At 38.1% G+C, this 18,653-nt stretch overlaps 2 protein-coding genes across 3 annotated transcripts in view; one reads left to right on the forward strand and one right to left on the reverse strand.

Annotated features, from left to right (window-relative positions):
- Nucleotides 1-1,261, reverse strand: part of INTS7 (integrator complex subunit 7) — an 88,900-nt gene extending 87,639 nt beyond the window's left edge. The window contains exon 1 of the mRNA XM_082471455.1: nt 976-1,261. Coding sequence (XP_082327581.1) covers nt 976-1,069 — 94 coding nt within the window. The 5' untranslated portion in view covers nt 1,070-1,261. The remainder of the gene's footprint in view (nt 1-975) is intronic.
- A 99-nt stretch (nt 1,262-1,360) lies between these two features.
- DTL (denticleless E3 ubiquitin protein ligase homolog) overlaps nt 1,361-18,653 on the forward strand; it is a 39,412-nt gene continuing 22,119 nt past the window's right edge. The window contains exons 1-8 of one of the 2 annotated variants that reach the window (XM_082471562.1): nt 1,361-1,575; nt 6,758-6,883; nt 7,705-7,803; nt 8,811-8,872; nt 8,957-9,077; nt 14,787-14,852; nt 16,070-16,182; nt 17,435-17,508. In XM_082471562.1, the coding sequence (XP_082327688.1) occupies nt 1,524-1,575; nt 6,758-6,883; nt 7,705-7,803; nt 8,811-8,872; nt 8,957-9,077; nt 14,787-14,852; nt 16,070-16,182; nt 17,435-17,508 (713 nt within the window). In that variant the 5' untranslated portion in view covers nt 1,361-1,523. The remainder of the gene's footprint in view (nt 1,576-6,757; nt 6,884-7,704; nt 7,804-8,810; nt 8,873-8,956; nt 9,078-14,786; nt 14,853-16,069; nt 16,183-17,434; nt 17,509-18,653) is intronic. The other variant, XR_014266354.1, reaches the window with a different exon arrangement.

Genomic DNA, 18,653 nt, shown 5'->3' on the forward strand with positions numbered 1-18,653 from the left:
CCTTCTAACCTCTAGTTCTTAATATATTACACATTGGTTGTAGTTAATTAAAACTTAACTGTATACCAGGTGGCAAAATGGTTCCCCATTCAATAAAAATCATTTAAGTACACTGAAAACAAAGGTTTCATTTTAATACTTGAGTTCTTTACTGACAAGTATTTGCCCTTGCCATCCATATCTAAGAAAGAAGGCAAATCTCTTTTGCATTTAATAAAGGCTTCTTTTGCATACCATTATATCACAATATTTACAACAATCTTGCTAGCTCAATGGTACTTTACCCACTTTGCACAGAAAAAAAACCCAAGGTTAGGTTAACTTAGGTTAACTTAGGTGACCTGTCCCTGATCATAAAATGAACGATATGAGAATTCAACTCAGTCTATCCAAAGCTCCTACTACTACACCAAGCTCCCACCACTCCAACTCCCGTAAGGAAATAGAACTCGTGGAATCCGTCTGCAGAGAATGAGCAGGGGCTCTGATTTTCGGATGGTCTTGGCCCTATTTTTAACCTGCCTAATAACCGGCAGGTAAGAGTTACAGAAATCACATGAATCGTTGTAAGTCGGTACAAGATTATTATTCAGCACTCTTGGTGAAGACCTGGTCTCAACTTAACATACCGAAAAATAATTTCACAATTTCAATTTATCGTTTTTAGAAACTGCTTGGAAAATCGGGAGACTGTGCCCTCAAGTGGTCAAAACGGCCCCACTCGCTACTTTTTCACCTGTACGAGGCCAACCTAGCAACGCTGCAATTTCCTGGCAATCTCGCAAAGCGGCAAAAGCCCTGGACTCACCAAAAGCACTGGCGCCAGCGCCAGCCCCCGCCCCCGCCCCCGCCCCCGCCCCCGCCCAGGGAGGATAAGCGCATGCGCCTTCCCGGCTTCGCCCGAGGCTACCACCGCCTGGGGGCGCCACTTCCCCCCACATGCGTTTCACCCGCTCAGCCCGCTCTTTCGAATACCTTTGTCTAATTCCATAAGGGCAGAGTTAGCATCCAGCTCCTGTTCGCCATAGCCGGCATCTGCCAGAAAAGACTTAGTTGAGTTTGACGCCATGACCCGAATAGTTACTCGACTAGCCTATTCAGAAACATTGCAAACTCTGCCCCAGCACCGCCATCTTCCTCCACCACCTTCTCGCGGATTTTTCCTCCGCGCTCTGTCAAGCCGTGTTACGCATGCGCCCTGGTCTCCCCGCCGTTCGCCAGCGCCTCTGCGGCCCCCCGCGCAGGCGCTCAGGGAGCTCAGGAACTCTAGGTTCCCGCGGCTGGGAGAAAAGGAGGCGGGGATTCGAAGGGGGAAGTGACTCGGACGCGCCCGGACGCCGCGGCGGGAGCCAATCAGAGGGCGTGACGTCAGTTTGGCGGGGAGTTTGGTGGCCGGGGCTTACGGTGGCGGGAGTTGGAGGCAATAACTAGTCGTGTTGTAAGGGACGCCACATAAGATTTCTGCTGAATCTGGGGGCATTTCCACGGCTTCTCCCTCAGTTGAAAGTTTTCCTCCGGCCCAGATGCTCTTCAATTCGGTACTCCGCCAGCCCCAGTTTGGCGTCCCGAGAAATGGTGAGTAACGGCCCTAACCGCTGCCTGTTGCCGGCGGGATTCACCTCCCCCCGAACAACACCTCGGACCAACGCCGACTCCAGTTCTGTTTCCCAGCCGCCGAGTTCTCCCACAGCCAGAGTGAGTTCATGTTAGCGAAGAGTACTGAAAAAAGCTGCACTTTCGTGCTCTCGAGACACTTTTAGTCGTAATCGGGATTTTTTCAATTGTAGTGTAGGCTGACGGAGGGAGGGACGCTGAGTTAACTGGCCTCCATTACGGCTATGCCTGTTTTGCACATTAACTGGAAAACGCGTTCATTGGAGTATGTGTGGTTTTCTCAACAGCTATGTGAGATCGTCAAGACTCGTATTCATTGATTAATTCATTCATTTGTTGTGGAACCTTAGTGAGCCCTACTCTTTGCTATATATACCAGTGACTATGACCCGCTGTTAAGGAACTCAGTCAAGCAGAGAAGACAGAACATCTGCTTCTAGCATGGTCAGAATTTTTTCCTCCTGATTAATACATGGGCATAAAAACTCGTAGTTATAGAGCGAAAAATGCCCATAAGCACATTTCCCAGAAATGACCATTATTGATAGACTGAAGTATTTTATTCCAAGTGTTCTTCAATGCCAGAGGTAATAAGTATTGTTATTTACAGAAATGGGATAAAAATGTTTTGTTTCCTTAACGGTAAAACTTGGAAATACTTCCATGTTAGTGCATAGATATCTGATTTATTCTCTCCAGTTCTTGAAGTTCCTTAGGTTAAAACATTGGCAATAAGAATTTTGAGCTTAGGTTTGGGTGTCATCAACCTGAAACTTTCTGGTAAGTTTCTGATAAGGGAATTACTACCCACACTAAGCTTGGCTGCAAATGAAATCTCATTCATTTAAAGATGGACTAGGTCATTCTGCTTGAAGCCATGTGGAAAACAGGAATAAAATAATGTGAGAAGTGAACTTTTTGTATTTAAGGCATAGGTCTAGGAGAAGGATATTGAGAAGGAGACTGGGGAGTAGTTCCTCCACTTCCTGCCTCCAATCTAAAACCCTACCATCCTTACCTCTTAGACAGTCTTTAAATTATACTCTAAATGCTTCTCTTTCTGTCTCTCCTGTGACCTTGCTTAAGATACTTCTCTATCCTCTGTCATGAGTGTCAGTACAGCATGGTGGTTATGATCTCTGTCTTTGGAGTTAAACTTCCTGAGGTTTAATTCCACCTCCACTCCTTACTGAATCTGTGTGAGTTGGAGCAAGCTGTGTAGCCTTTCTTTTGTAACAGATTTTCTCCTAATTCTACATTCTGTCTGTCTACTTCCCTTTTCTCTCTAATTCACAAATACTTATCAGGGAGGGGTAAATTTTCCCCTCTACCCCTCTTGAGTATTTATGGCTGCACTAATAATAAAATTGACACAAGACAGATTAGCAAGAGAAAAACAAATTTTAATTCATGTACATGGAGGTCTTATAGAAATGGGACTAAGAAATGGCCAAAGCAAGGCAGCTTTTATACTTTTCAGACAAAAAAAAAACCAAAAACCAATGTACTTGTGAGGAATTGACAGGACAAAGAAACTTAGGTTTGGGATGCTTACTAAGTGAAGAATCTAAACAGAGTTTGGGCTTCAAGTAGTAAAATAAAAGAAGTAACAAGGTTTGTTTACACAGACTTCTTGGCTCTGAATTCCCAATCTCTGACGGATTAGGGTGTCCTTCTACCTCCAGTTGCAAGGAGTGCACCTTTCATAAGAGATTTATTTCCTGCTTTTCAGGGAGACAGGGAGGTCAGAGTTTCCTTCTTGTGTCAGCTGCTTCTCAAGCAACTTCAATGCAAAATAATCAATATGCCATTGTGGCATGTTTTGAGACAGCCCACCCTGAGCCCCCAAATACTCATGCGTTGTTATGTGTTAGGCAGTGAAATTCATTCATTGTTATATATAATGCACTGAACTTTATAGGACCATCTTATTCTTTCCCCTTCCATGAGGGTGTTCCATCCTAGGCCCCTTTTCTAGTTCTACCTACTCCCATGGGTGATCATAGCTGTAACCAGCGTTTTTTTCTACTACTACCTGCAACCTTCCATTCCCTATACTTTACATCCATTCCTGTAAGAGTTGTATGAGCATCTTCATCCAGATGGTCAGTCCTGTAAGCCTCTCAAACTCAAATACCCAAAACCGAACTCACTTTTCCCCCAAACCTGCTGTATTACCTATTTTAGGAAATGGTCTCATTATTTTAAACTGGTCTTCACAGTCAGAAACCTGAGAGTCAATCAGAATTCCTCCATTTTCCTCAAGATACGCATTCAGAGAAGTCCCCTTAAAATCTCTAATCCTTCCTCCTCGGTATCCCCACTGATTTTGCCTCTTCACCATATCTTGGAGCTGTCCTATGCTTACCATTCTATTTCCCTAGGTTGGGCCATAATACGTTCTTGTCTGAACTGTAACAAGTCTCCCAAATGGCCTCTTAGTTTCCCTCTTTCCAGTTTATCCTCCACATTGCTGCCAATGATCTTTCTGAAATGGAAAGTGATTACTCTTCTGTGTATTTTTAAATTGGTATCTGAAAGTTTTTATCATAAGTTTAAACAGATGCAAAGGATGTCATCTCTGGCCATATTGTGAGTGATGATCTTTTTAAATAAAAATGCTACTGCTACATCAGTCTTTAAAATGTATCTAATAGACTGTAAATACTGTAGTGATTTAATAATCACATCAATCATTTTTAAAAAGTATGAACTAATTCTAACTGCTAGATATTCTACATAGTTGTTTTTTCCCCTTGAGCTTATTACCACTTTATTTCTCCTACAGAATTTATCTTAATGTGATTTGATTTTAAGCTTGAAACGTCATTTTATTGATTACGCTATCTTATTTCTCTGTGTAAAAAAATATGTTTAAGTTGATGTTTTCTGTGATCATAAAGCTCTAAATGTTAAAAGTTTCTTCTGGGTTGACCTATCATTACTATTTTTAGTAGTATGTCGTTGATCAAAACAATATGGATTACTAATTTCAATAAATAATTAAGCAAAATAAAAATTTATTGAAAGTCTATGTTTTAAAGAGATGGATTTGGGTGTTTATGATGCCTTTATTAAAGGAGTTATCCAGTTGTCTCAATGGGGTCCCAGGAGTTTTTGTACCTTGAGTCAACGCAAGGTATAAGATTGGGTCATGGAAATGCCTTTCTTGAAAAGTGGAAGAAAGGTAGTGATGAAGAGGGGGAAAAGCTTCGACCTCGACATTGTAGACAGGTCAGTTTTAGAAATACATATATATATGGAAGTTGAGTATCTGGAAATTAGTTCTCCGACAGCTCTCATTCTCCTTGAAAAATCTGCATGTAACCCCAGGGGCTTAACTTGTGGGTTGAAGAAATAATAGGCTTTTCCAAATGAGTGTTGTGAGGGAAAGCATTACAAGCTCATGTTGGAAACAGAATAGAACAATAAGGATCCAAAAGTAGCTTACGGGGCTTGTCCATGAAGTGTGTGTTGTCACAATCTCAGAGGTGGAGGGGTAAATAGGGACCAGTTACTAAGCCACATTAGGCCATTTGTTGGTGTTTGGATATAGTTTGTAGGCAATGAGACAGAGTTGAGGGGTCACGGTTTAATTGTAAAGAATTTAGGTCTCCAGAGCTTATCATCTTCAGTTCCACTTAAATTGTTCAAGATTCCTTTTGAATTCATGAGTTGTGATCATTAGTTTTTGGTTTTGTTTTTTTTAATCCCAAACTACAAGTGTATGTTTATATAACTTTAGAACAGAGGCTTTTGTTTTAAAATTCATTCTGTAGATGGATATTTGTGAACTCGACCACATAACTAATTATTGTATTCATATTCTTCTTTTAGTGGTCTTTAATGGCTTGTTTACAATCGTATCTGGCCTTAAGGTAATACCCCCAGGAATAATTACTAAATCTGGATTGAATTTATTTGCCTCGTTTGCATTTCTTCAGGTTATTTCTATGAACATGCAAAACCAGATTTGTCTGAGGTTATATCAGGCTAAGATGTCTTCTCCAAATGGTATTTTTTTATGAAAAGTGAGAATTGAAAGTACCCTAAAGTATGAGTTTGTTAATTATTTAGACAGCTCTCTAGATTGTAACTTCATTGTTTCCTCCCATGCTTACTAAACATTTGGTTCTCAGTAACTATATATTGAATGAATGTTTCTTTTATGTATTTAAAATATGTTGACCCACATATCAAAATGATAAAACAAATCAAGATGGTTTACTATTTTTTAAAATTTATTTATTTATTTATTTATTTTTAGCTGTGTTGGGTCTTCGTTTCTGTGCAAGGGCTTTCTCTAGTTGCGGCGAGTGGGGGCCACTCTTCATTGCGATGCGCGGGCCTCTCACTATCGTGGCCTCTCTTGTTGCGGAGCACAGGCTCCAGACGTGCAGGCTCAGTAGTTGTAGCTCATGGGCCTAGTTGCTCCGCGGCACGTGGGATCTTCCCAGACCAGGGCTTGAACCCGTGTGCCCTGCATTAGCAGGCCGATTCTCAACCACTGCGCCACCAGGGAAACCCCAAGATGGTTTACTATTTTAGGACCATAGTACACATCAGCTTTCTGACCCAAGCGGAATAAACTTTCCCTCCACCTTGAATTTCTTCCTCTCTCGTATACTAGGGGCTACAGTAGGCACATTGACATACCTTATTTCCTTTAACTCTCTGACCATTGGCTTATGTGTGATGTTGCTGGTAACTTGAGTTTGCAGTAATGATTTAAAACTCTGAAAACATAGAATTTTAATTGACGAGAATGGCAGTTTTAATGGTTGTGGTAGTCTTTGTGGTTGTGTTTTGTGATTGTCACCAAAGGATGGGGGAAGGGGTAAGATCTTTTCTAATGTGCAAAGGCCACTTGTTTCTTGCAGTCTTAAATGTATTGACAAGAGTCTCCATTTAAGATGATAAGTCCAAAGCTGTATCTCACCAGAAGCTGAGATTGCTCTTTCATTTTTTCCTTAGGACCCCTTAGGAAAATACCTGAAACTGTGTTCTAGAGGGCCATGGATAATGAGTGGATCTATACTTAAGTATATAAAGTTTTTAGAAATGAATTTATAACCTCTGCATTTGTTAAAAGTACTGAAATGTGATATATTGGAACTCTATAAGGAATTTTGTCTTACCTTAGGATGGTCTTCACAATACCCTCTACAGTCCCTTCTTACTGGTTATCAGTGCAACTATAATGATGAGCACACTTCTTATGGAGAAACAGGAGCCCCAGTTCCTCCTTTTGGATGCACCTTCTCTTCCGGTAAGGGAATTACTGTATAAGCTAGGTTTGGTCAGAAATGGTCTATTTCACTCTTCAGAGGGAAAATATCTTGGGGTGTCTCCCTTTCAAGAAAAAGTAAATTAGATAGATGATAGAGTTTTTCTAATAACTGTTCTCCCCTGATTTATGAAATAGACTTTTCTTAATCTCTATGCATAATTACATATTTCTGCTAAGGGATAAGATTCTTATAGCACCATTTTTGTTTGTTTGTTTGTTTGTTTTTTTAACTGATATCAGGAAAGGGTTGCAAAGGTTCAGCCATCATGAAAACTTTTGCCCCTTTTGACCTGATTGAATCTCTCTCTTTCTACAATGCATTGGGGAACATATTAACAGAAATAGAGTACTTGTCCCTGCTGTTAAAAGTTTAAGAAAGGAAAAGTAAAAAATTGTGAAAAGGGAATATAAAATTAATAGGTTCAGCCTGCTGGTGGCCTGTATCGTATGCTTTTATTTGCCATGCCTATATCATATGCTTTTATTTGCTATTGGCCAGTACCACTTTTGTTTTGTTTAATTACCATGCTTGATTCAGCCCTTCTTTAAATAAGAGATTATTTGAGGATTGGTGTTTTTGAGTCACTTACTGAATTAGGTATTACGGCAAATTTTAAGCCATCTTTAATTCAGAAAAACCTCTACCATAGCAGGTGCTATTTGGGTAGGATCATCTTACCTCTTTTCAAATAGATTGTAGCTATTCAGTTAATTTATATTATGTTGTTTATATAGATTTAAACTCAGCTTTAAATTTTTTTGTTACTCTTTATATATTTTATTCTTTATTTCTTATTTAGCTCCCAATATGGAGCATATACTAGCAGTTGCCAATGAAGAAGGCTTCGTTAGGTTATATAACACAGAATCACAAACCAGTAGAAAGAAGTGCGTCAAAGGTAAGTCGGGGTCTAAAATATTTGTTTGAACATTTTAAATTCATAAAGCCTCAAGGAAGTTGCTATTTGAATAAATTCTCAGTGATACTCACTTCTGATTAAGCCTGTTTAGGGGCCAGGCTGAAAGTAAATGGTGGACTGCCTTTCTGTCAATAACTGTTAACAGCAGCAAAGCCTTTACTGAAAGTTAAGAAAAATACATTTTAGGATTAAAAACAGTTTTTCTTTTAAAAAATTAAAATTTGTTATATTATACTTAATGTGGGGAAATGTTGCTTTAAAATATTTATATTGAACAAACATCTTCCATACATAAGGCAAAGTTCTACTGACCTTAGGAAGGTAATAATCTGGAACTAGTAAGTCAAGTGTTGAGGTAACTAAAGTAAAACAAAGGCTATAGATGATGTAGAGGAAATACAAAGAAAACGCCACAGGTGTCACAAAGAGCTCTTACGTATCAAAGAAGGTGAGGAAAATTTTTCATGAAGGATGGGACATTTGAGGCAGACTGTGTGGTATTTAGACCCGTGGAGGTGGAATAGGACACTATTCCAGGTGGAGAGAAAAGCATTAGTAAAGGCCTAGAGATAGGAAACCATAGGATATAATGAGCATATAGGGAGCGCTCCGGTTTGGTTGGAATAGGATATACAGAGAACAGTAAGAGATACGGCCAAAGCGAGCAGAATTTTGAATGTCAAACCAAAGTACTTTAAACTCCATTCAGAGAGCATGATGAAGATTTTTGAGAATGTTTCATAAAGATTCCATTTTAGAGAATATATACCCTCAAGGAAAACAATCTGATATCAAACGGTAGTTTTATGGGGTAATGAAGGGAATGTGCTATGTGTGCAAGTCCACAGATTCTCTTTGGCCCATGGACCTTAGTGTGCTGACCACTGATCTTTTCACTACAGCTTTCAAGGCACTTCAACTGCTATTGGTATGGCTACCACAAGACATAGTTTAGACAGTTCACATTCACCATTTTCTTTGTTTAGAATGGATGGCTCACTGGAATGCTGTCTTTGACCTGGCCTGGGTCCCTGGTGAACTTAAGCTTGTAAGTGACTTTCATTTTATTGGGATCTGGGTAAACACTGGTAAAGGGTTGCTTTATTAAACTGTGAAACCTTATTTTTGAAAGGTTACAGCAGCAGGTGATCAAACAGCCAAATTTTGGGATGTAAAAGCTGGTGAGCTGATTGGAACATGCAAAGGTCATCAGTGCAGCCTCAAGTCAGTTGCCTTTTCTAAGTTTGAGAAAGGTAGGTATATGCTTACCCTCTTTCATCTCCTTAACCTCTTTCATGGTGAAGTAATAGTAAGCTGTAATTGTTTCCACCCTTTCCCCTGTCAAAGATGCTCCTTTACCTACGTAGATGATCGATTCTTAATATGACTTGGAAACCTCAATGATATTAAGTTGGATTTTAGTCCCATTCTAATGGATATTATTTCCAGCTTGTCCCTGAAAGTGTCTTCAGATAATTTTTTTCTATAATCTTGAAGATAAGGTAAAAATTCACAAATAGCCACAATCCCTCTGTTCAACTTTGAGTGGCCTTTGAGGTCAAAGCCTGTACTGGACACTGATTAACTCCATTTGTAAAATAGTTACTTTAACTCTACTTGTAAAATTTAAATGGAGTATGAGGCTGGGTGGGAAACCTGATAAACTGGACATGATTCTTTACCTAGAAAATTTACCACATAATTACTTTAAATGGCCCAGTTCCCTGGTATGTTTTCAACTGTTATTTACTCACAATTAATCTTTCTATATTAACTATTATAATGGAGAAGGGAGAAGGAAGATTTAAAGACGGCTATAATACAGACCAGTACTATAGTAGCCAGGGAAAAACTTAGCAGGGGTATCTGAATGGGCTCTTCATTTCTGTTTTTTTGTTTTCTTTTCTCCTTCCTCCATTTGTTTCTCACTAAATAAGAGTGAGACAACAAACATTCATCTCAAAGAAGTGGCTGATCAATCTGATTTTAATCTCAGAATAATAGAAATAAACAATATAGTATCCTTTATCATTAAAAAATATTCTATTTTTAAAAGGAATGTTTTTGTTTATTCACCTGAGCACTCAGGAGTACTAAACTGAGTTGTTGAGCTGGTTTGGACTTTAAAAAAAGGTCAGTTGCTACTAGAGAATGGACTTGAGGATATGGGGAGGGGGTGGGGTGAGATGTGACAGGGTAAGAGAGTGTCATGGACATATATACACTACCAAATGTAAAATAGATAACTAGTGGGAAGCAGCCGCATAGCACAGGGAGATCAGCTCGGTGCTTTGTGACCACCTAGAGGGGTGGGATGGGGAGGGTGGGAGGGAGGGAGATGCAAGAGGGAAGAGAAATGGGAACATATTGTATATGTATAACTGATTCACTTTGTTATAAAGCAGAAGCTAACACACCATTGTAAGGCAATTATACTTCAATAAAGATGTTAAAAAAAAAAAAAAAGGTCAGTTGGTTGCTGTTGAGACTGGAACCTTGAAGAGGAAATACATGACATAGTTTTTATCTCTGCATAACTTTTCATTAACACATCTATTGTATAAAGTTAGGTATGCCTGTGTTCTAGTTTACTACACCCCTGTGTCAGAGTTCATTGTAAGTTTATAAAAATAATTTAAAGTCATGAAAATGTACTTAAAGTAAATTTGTTTATTTAGAGGGTAATAGAAAAGGGAAACACCGTATCTTTCGGTCCCTTTGCTTAATTTTTAAAACTCTGTGCATTGAATCTCTGCCAGTGTGGTATAGTAGAAAAAGTGGTAACCTTTATCATGGCTCCCAGTAGTTCACAGGTGCCCTAGTGTGAGTAGTCTCGTTGGACACTGCTCCCAAGTCCTCATAGTTTGGTTGCTAAAACACACATTTTAGCCCCTACCCCCTCTGCCAAGTGTTCTTGTGCGGGGCATACTTTTACAACCATACACAGAAGCCCTGTGTTTTGTTCTGCTTTCTGCCTTTAAATTCTTGGGCAAAGTCATTTTTATCTCCCAGGACCTTCATTTCCGAATTCACAAAAACATTGTAAGCATAAAAATGAAGTGAGATGTGAATGCGCACACACACACCAAAACAAACACAAAACTGAGGAGCATATAAATGCTTAGTGGGTTGGTTTTTTTGGGGTTTGTTTTTTGGTTTTTGGGGGGGGTTTTTTGTAGGTAACGTGGTAGGAAAGATCATGATCCAGTTCTTTCAGCCCTACGTGGGCAGGATACAAAAAATCCTAAAGGACATAGTTATACTAGTGGAATTTGCCTTCCCTAAGTATCTACCACCTGAAAACATGGAAAATGTTTTCATCTCTAATTGTCAGTTACTCACAGATGTGTGTTTTGTGTGATTAAAATGGGTGTTAGAACTTCTAGTGGGTAATTAAAAATAATTATAAGTGTTTTTCTATTTCCCCTCCTACAAACTTATCTTCAAATTTGCACCTTCTTTCTCATTCTTCATTCTCCAGTTTAAGGCCAATCCTTCTTCCTAGGGCACTGATTCTCAACCCTGACTCATTAGTCACCTAGGGAGGTGTTTTGTTTTGTTTTGTTTTTATTGAAATATAGTTGATTTACAACATTGTGTTAATTTCTGCTGTATAGCAAAGTGACTCAGTTATACACATTGGGGAGGTTTTTTAAAATACCAATTAAGTGTGAATCTCTAGGAGGTGGGCCAGGCATCTATTGTGTTAAAATTCCTCAAGGGATTCCAGTGCGCAGCTAATGTTAAGAAACATTCTTGATCCTCCCCAAGACCTTATGCTATCACTTACATCCCCACAGCTCCTCTGTCTTCAAGCTTTCATTCTCTTGGCTCTTTCTCCATAGGAAAAACTCAAGCATATCTGTGGCCTGTCCAGAAAGAAACGTCTTAACCTTGTATTCTCCTTCAGCTATCATCCTGTCTTATTTCCTATCTCTTCTAAGTTTCTTAAGAGTAATCAAAACCTGGTTAAATGTCCTCATCTCAGTTTGGTTCAATCCATTCCATCTCTCTTCCTGAAATCACCCTGCCTTCTACTTGTTCAATATTTGACACTTCCGGCAAGTTATTTTAAAATTCATGAAAATTGTTTTCTTCCTTGGAATCTGTGATACCACTCCCTCTGGTTATCAGTATTTCTGTTTATTCCTTCATAATTGCTTTTGTGAACTCCACTTCTTTACCTAACTTGAAGTGTTGACATGGCCCAGGATTTGGTATTTGGCCATCTTTTCCTTTCAGTCTGTACCTTCTCCCTGGACAGTTTCATCTATTCCAATTTTGTTTTGTTTTTTGCTCCACTTATATTGAACCAGATTGTATTTCCAGCTTTCACTTTTCCTACAAGCACTTCAAGTTCAGCATACCTAAAACTGAACTCATGATTTCCCCCAGCAGCACCATCTTTCCCCTGTCCTCGGAAATCATTTCTCTTCAGCCTGAAGAACGTCCCTTAACATTTCTTGCAGTTCGAGTCTGGTTGTAATTAATCCCCTTTGTTTTCCTTTATATGAAAATTTCTTTATTTCATCTTCATTATTAAAGGATATTTTTGTTGGATATAAAATCCAGGTTGACAGGGTTTTTCCTTTCATTACTTGAAGGTGTTGTTCTACTGTCTAACATGGTTTCTGTTGAGTACTCTGTGGTCTTTCGAATCATTTCCCTGTATGTAATATGTTGTTTTTCCTGACTGCCTTCGGGATTTTCTGTCTTGGTTTTCAGCAGTTTGACTGTGATGTGTCTAGGCATGGTTCCCTTCAAAGTTATCCTGTTTGAGGCTTGCTGAGCTTTTTGAATTTGTAAATGTACAAATATGTGTCACTGAATCTGAGAATTTTTCTGCCGTGATTTCTTGAAATATTTTTTCTGCCGAATTTTCTCTCCTGGGACTCCAGTTACTCATGTATTAGACTTTTTGAAATTGTCCCATGAATCCTTGAAGCTTTGTTCATCTTTTTCAATTTTCTTAAATTTGAGATATAATTAACACCCCATAAAATTCACCCATTTAATGTGTACATTTCACTGGTTTTTAATTTTCTTATAAAGTTATGCAGCCATCACCACAATCTTAAGTTTAGAATGTTTCCATCAACCCGAAAAGAAACCAGAACCTGTTAGCAGTACTTTCCGTCTTACCAGCCCTACACAACCACTGAACTACTTTCTCTCTCTATAATTTGCCTCTTCTGCACCTTCGTATAAATGGAACCACACAATATGTTGTTGGCTTCTTTCACTTAGCATAATGTTCAATCTTATTTTTCTCTCTTCCTCAGATTGAATGATTTCTGTTGATCTGTCTTCAAGTTCATAGACTTTTTCCTCTGTTTCTCCATTCTCCTCTTAAGCCTATCCAGTGAATTTTATCATTTCAGAAGTTGTGGGCTTGGGTTCTAAAATTCCATTTGTTTTCGATAAGTTCTGTTTGTTACTCTGCTGAGATTTCTCACCTTTTCATTGATTATGAGTGTCTCTTTATTTCACTTGACAGTCATATCTGTTTTACAACCAGACCTGATAAGTCAACATCTGGGTTGTTTTGAGGCTGGCCTCTGTTGATTTCTTTTCCCTTGAGAATGGCGCATTTTCCTGGCTCTGTATATGGCAAGTAATTTAAGATCATACCCTGGGCATTGGGAATGGTGTGTTGGACTCTGAATTCTGTTATGTTGCTCAGGAAAGAGTTGGTGTTTTTGTTTTAACAGGCAGTTAAATCATTTAGACTCAAATTGCATAATGTCAAACCTGTGGGGAGGCAGTCAGTTCAGAAGGTCGGATCTCAATTCAGTTCTTTAATTTAAGCCTTAGTTGCAAGCTGCTTTTAGCTTTCCTATGCACATATGGTTTGGGGGTCAGCCAGAGACTTGAGCTAAGTTTAAACACAGAATTAGGGTTTCCCTTTCTCTGCTCTCTCCAGGCTTCCCCACTTCCTCTGGCAGCTCTTGTTGCCCCTGTCCTCTTTTCCTAGTTCCTTTGGCTTGAAAGATGGTCTTTTTGTTGGCACTTTGGCTGCCTGGTTCTGATGCTACAACTGTGGCTGCCCTCAAGGTAAAACCTCAAAAAATCAGGAACTTACCCTAGGCCAGTCACTTGCTTCAGGTGTTGACTCCCTTACAAAAATTTTATGTTTTTGGTCAATGTCTATACGACCCTCAAGTAGCTGTTTTTTGTATTTTGACCAGAGCACTTATCTAATTAATCCACCTGCATTAGCTGTAAACTAATGCAGGTGGATTAATTTGATAAGTGCTCACTCTTTCATCAGGAAGCAGAATTTTTTGGTTTAATTTTAAAGAATAAAGTATGACAGATAAACTGGAGTTCCCCTGTGCTCCCTCCTCCGATCTCACTGCCCTCCTTCCATCCCCAGAGGCAACCCCTTTCACAAACTTTATGTGGATCTGGTTCGTATCTTTATACTGAGACAGTACAGCTTGGAGGTTTGGAATATGGGCTCTGGATACATACTGCCAAAAATAATAACCTTTGCAAGTTACATATCCTCCCTGTGCCTTAGTTTGCTTATCTGTAAAATGGGGATAATAATTCCCACCTAATAGGGTTGATAACAAGGATTGAGGTCATTTATAAAAAAGCACTTAGGATAGTGTCTAAAACTTAATAAGCACTCAGTATATTCTGGTTATTGCTTATTTATCGTTATTCTTACTACAACTTTATAGTATAGTATTTCATGTGGTTTTAAAGAAAATTTACAGAGAGGGATTATTCTATCAAGTTTTTGCTCAACATAAGCATTTTGAGTTCTTTGTAATCCTTTCCCTTCACAGCTTTGTTTTCTTATTTGTGTTGAGCTATATATTTTATCATTTTTAATCTCCAGTGCCAATTACAGTACCTAGCATATAATAGATACTCTAGGAAATTGAAATTGAAATATATGTGTCACTGACTGGTTTTGTTAACTTCTTGATAAACTGTTTATGTGTCTGCAGCTGTCTTCTGTACAGGTGGAAGAGATGGCAACATTATGGTCTGGGACACCAGGTGCAACAAAAAAGGTAATCTAGTTCCATTTTAATTTTGATATATGTGGGATTGCCCCATAATAATTCTGAATGAAAGAATCAACTATTTCACCTGATTACCACCAGGGGGCACATGTTCATAAACCCCAATTCTGCTCTGTTCAGTTCTCAGGATCTTAGTGATTGTTTTAAGTATTACCCTCCATATTTACCTCGTATTGTCTTCTGAACTATAATGCCATTTACCTAAATTATTGATTGAATTGAAATTATTAGTACATGATCTTTTATTTTAATTTTAAAAATTTGGGAACTTTAAAGAATTGGATTAAACTAAATATAATTATACTCACATTGCCCCATGATGCTATTAAGCAGAAAGCAATGATCATCTCCCTGCTTCACTTTTTTTTTTTTAAATTATTTTTAATAGGCTATTTTTTAGAGCAATTTTAGATACACAGCAAAATTGAACAGAATGTACAAAGAGTTCTCTCTGTACTGATATACCTCCTGTTCCCACACAGCCTCTCCCACTGTCAACATGTCCAGTGTCCAACCAGAGGTGGACATTTGTTACGATTGGTGAACCTACTCTGACACATCATTATCGCCCAGTGTCCGTCTGTACTTTACATTATGGTTCACTCTTGGTATTATACATTCTCTTGGTTGTGACAAACGTATAGTGACATATACCTACCATTATAGTATCATACAGAATAGTTTCTCTGCCCTAAAAGTCCTCTGTGCTCTACCTATTCATCCTGAACGCCCCCCTAACCTCTAGCAATCACTGATCTTTTACAATCTCCATGGTTTTGCCTTTCCCAGAATGTCAATTGGAATCACACAGTATGTAGCCTTTTCAGATTGCCTTCTCTCTCTTAGTAATATGTATTTAAGGTCTGTTTATGGCTTGGTATCTCATTTTTTTTTAGCACAGAATAATATATCATTGTCTACATATACCACAGTTTTATTCATATATTCCCCTACTGAAGGATATCTTGGTTGCTTCCAAGTTTTGGCAGTTAAGAATAAAGCTGCTATAAGTATCCTTGTGCTTATTTCCTTTTTATACATCATAATCTCACCACAAGAGATGTAGTACAGTAGCCCTGCTGGCTTCTAATTTCACTAATTTAATAAAGAATATAATTAATTTTGACATCTTATATATAAATGTTACATTCAGCATGGGAATAAAGTTCTGAAACCTAAACCATTTACCTTGGAATATTTTTCAGATGGATTTTATAGGCAAGTGAATCAAATCAGTGGAGCTCACAATACCTTAGACAAGCAAACCCCTTCAAAACCTAAGAAGAAACAGAATTCAAAAGGGCTTGCTCCTTCTGTGGTAAGGTTTTATAGCTGTATACATGTGTGCAGATCTTAACAGTAGCATAGAGTCTCATTTTAGGGAATTCGTTGGGCATAAAATAGGAGCTAGAGATTCAGCCAATGAATGAGAATCTTCATTTCCTCTTGATGTCACTGGTTTATTGCTTAATACCAGTTCAGTACCTACGGTACTGGTACTCAAACTCTAGTGTGCAACAGAGTCACTTGGGGAATATGTTAAAAATTCAGTTTCCTAAGACTCATCCCTAGAGATCGCCATGCATACACATCATCTACAGTATGATGTGATTCATTAGGAAAGGGAGATGGGTAGTTTGAAGAAGCATATTAAGTACCATGATACAGTATTCTGTAGGGGAAAGGAATCCCTGTTGTTCTTTTCATAATACAAACTGCAGAAAAGATATGGGTTTTTTATTTTTTTAATATTTGGCAGAAGATTATAAAACATTTTGAGAAATATTGGGGTAAAATATAGTACCTCTTTAGCATATTATAGTCAAAGCTCAAACAATGCCATAATACAGCTTTTTTCTTTAAGAAAAATCACCAGTGTTCTTATTTGAATTTGTTTATTTTTCTAGTATTCTTGGTCTGTAGAGTCTTAGTTAATATTTTGGGGACGTGTGGTTGCTAGAACATTAGGACTTAAAATTACACGGGCATGAATGGGAACTGACAGGGTTAGCATGTGGTTTTTGGAGGCCAGATGAAGTTAAAATGAGTAACATTTCAGACATTTCATCAGATTCTTAGCCAAGAAAACTTAACAGCAATTAGGAGGTAAAACTCTACTAGCTCCTTTAGATATTTCAGAGCATGTAACCATCTTTCATTCACAATTCTTTAGACACTCCTATATGACAATCTGGATAGACGGCAACATTTTATAGATGAAACAGGTACAGGTTAAATGAGGTTCCTAAGGATAGATAGTAGGGATGATTTCAAGTAGAGCCAGTAGACTTAGACAGGTAATAAAATCTTGTGTTAATCACCAGTTTTTTCTTGAATACGAGTCAAAGTGTTCATACTATGTAATATAACATGATGTTTAGGTCATTTTCTTGCTAAAATTACTTCTTGGTCTGCATATATATCTGACTAGGATTATTGGAAGCACAAGATCTAGTCATACTCAGTTTAGGGGAAGAAACCATCATTTTAGCACCTTGGTCTCTTGATAGTGAAGATTGTTATACCCAAAATAGGATTTCCTTATTTTCTTTTTCTTCCTTGTGCTATAGGATTTCCAGCAGAGTGTTACTGTGGTCCTCTTTCAAGATGAGAATACATTAGTCTCAGCAGGAGCTGTGGATGGGTAAGACGAGTCTTTATTTCTTGGTTCTTTTGGTGAGCTGTCTTTCGTGAACTGTGATGGGGAAGTCACCTAGACCCATTATAATTCAATGTGTGTGCTTTTAGCTTTCAACATAGTGAGTACCCAGCTGAGAAGAGGAATTACAGATCACACTGGAAAATATCTAGTTAGGACTCTTGCTCAAATAATTAAATGAGATAATGTATCACACTTAGCACATTTCTAGCATATAGGAGGAGTGTTGGCTGCTGCTGCTATTATAGAGAAGCTGGCTGGGTAACTTGCTTGTCTGTGCAGTATAATTTAATCAAGGATTCTTATTTTGAGGAGCAAAATTTCTGTTACAGGTATATATCAGAGATATTGCAGGTTTGGTTCCAGACCACTGCAATAAAGCTAATGTTGCAATAAAGTGAGTCACACGAATTTTTTTGGTTTCCCAGTGTATATAAAAGTTATATTTATATTATGCTATATTTATATTAGTATATCATAGTTTATTATATTACTATATAGTTATATTTACATTATAGTCTATTAAGTGTGCGATAGCATTATGTCTAAAATAATCAATGTACTGACCTTAATATAAAAATATTTGCTAAAAAATGCCAAAACAATTACAATAGTAACATCAAAGATCACCAATCACAGATCACTATAACAAATATAATAATGATGAAAAAGTTTGAAGCATTGGGAGAATTAGCAAAATGTGGCACAGAAACATGAAGTGAGAAGATGCTTTTGGAAAAATGGCACCTATAGACTTGCCACAAACCTTCAATTTGTAAAAGAACGCAATATCTGCAAAGCACAATAAAGCGAAGCACAGTAAAATGAGGTATGCCTGTATTTTGGATTTTATCTTCTCTGGTTTAGTAATATCCTAAAAGGAGTAATTTGATTCTGGGCATGTAACTGGCATTTCTGGGAGCAATCTAACTAGATTGATAGGCCTAAAGATTTTCACATACTTTCCTTCTATGATTGCTCTGAATTTTTGGCTTCCAAATAAGTTTGTGATACTTCTTGATTGTTTGCTTTGTTGGAATTTAAGTTCACTGAGTATAGGGGCTCTTTCTTTTTAAAATTCTCTTCTTTGCCCCATTTTTGCCCATTATATCTCCCAAGGCATCCCTCCC

The sequence above is a fragment of the Balaenoptera physalus genome, assembly GCF_965194825.1.
Source record: "Balaenoptera physalus genome assembly, chromosome: 1".
NCBI classification, from domain to species: Eukaryota; Metazoa; Chordata; class Mammalia; order Artiodactyla; family Balaenopteridae; genus Balaenoptera; species Balaenoptera physalus.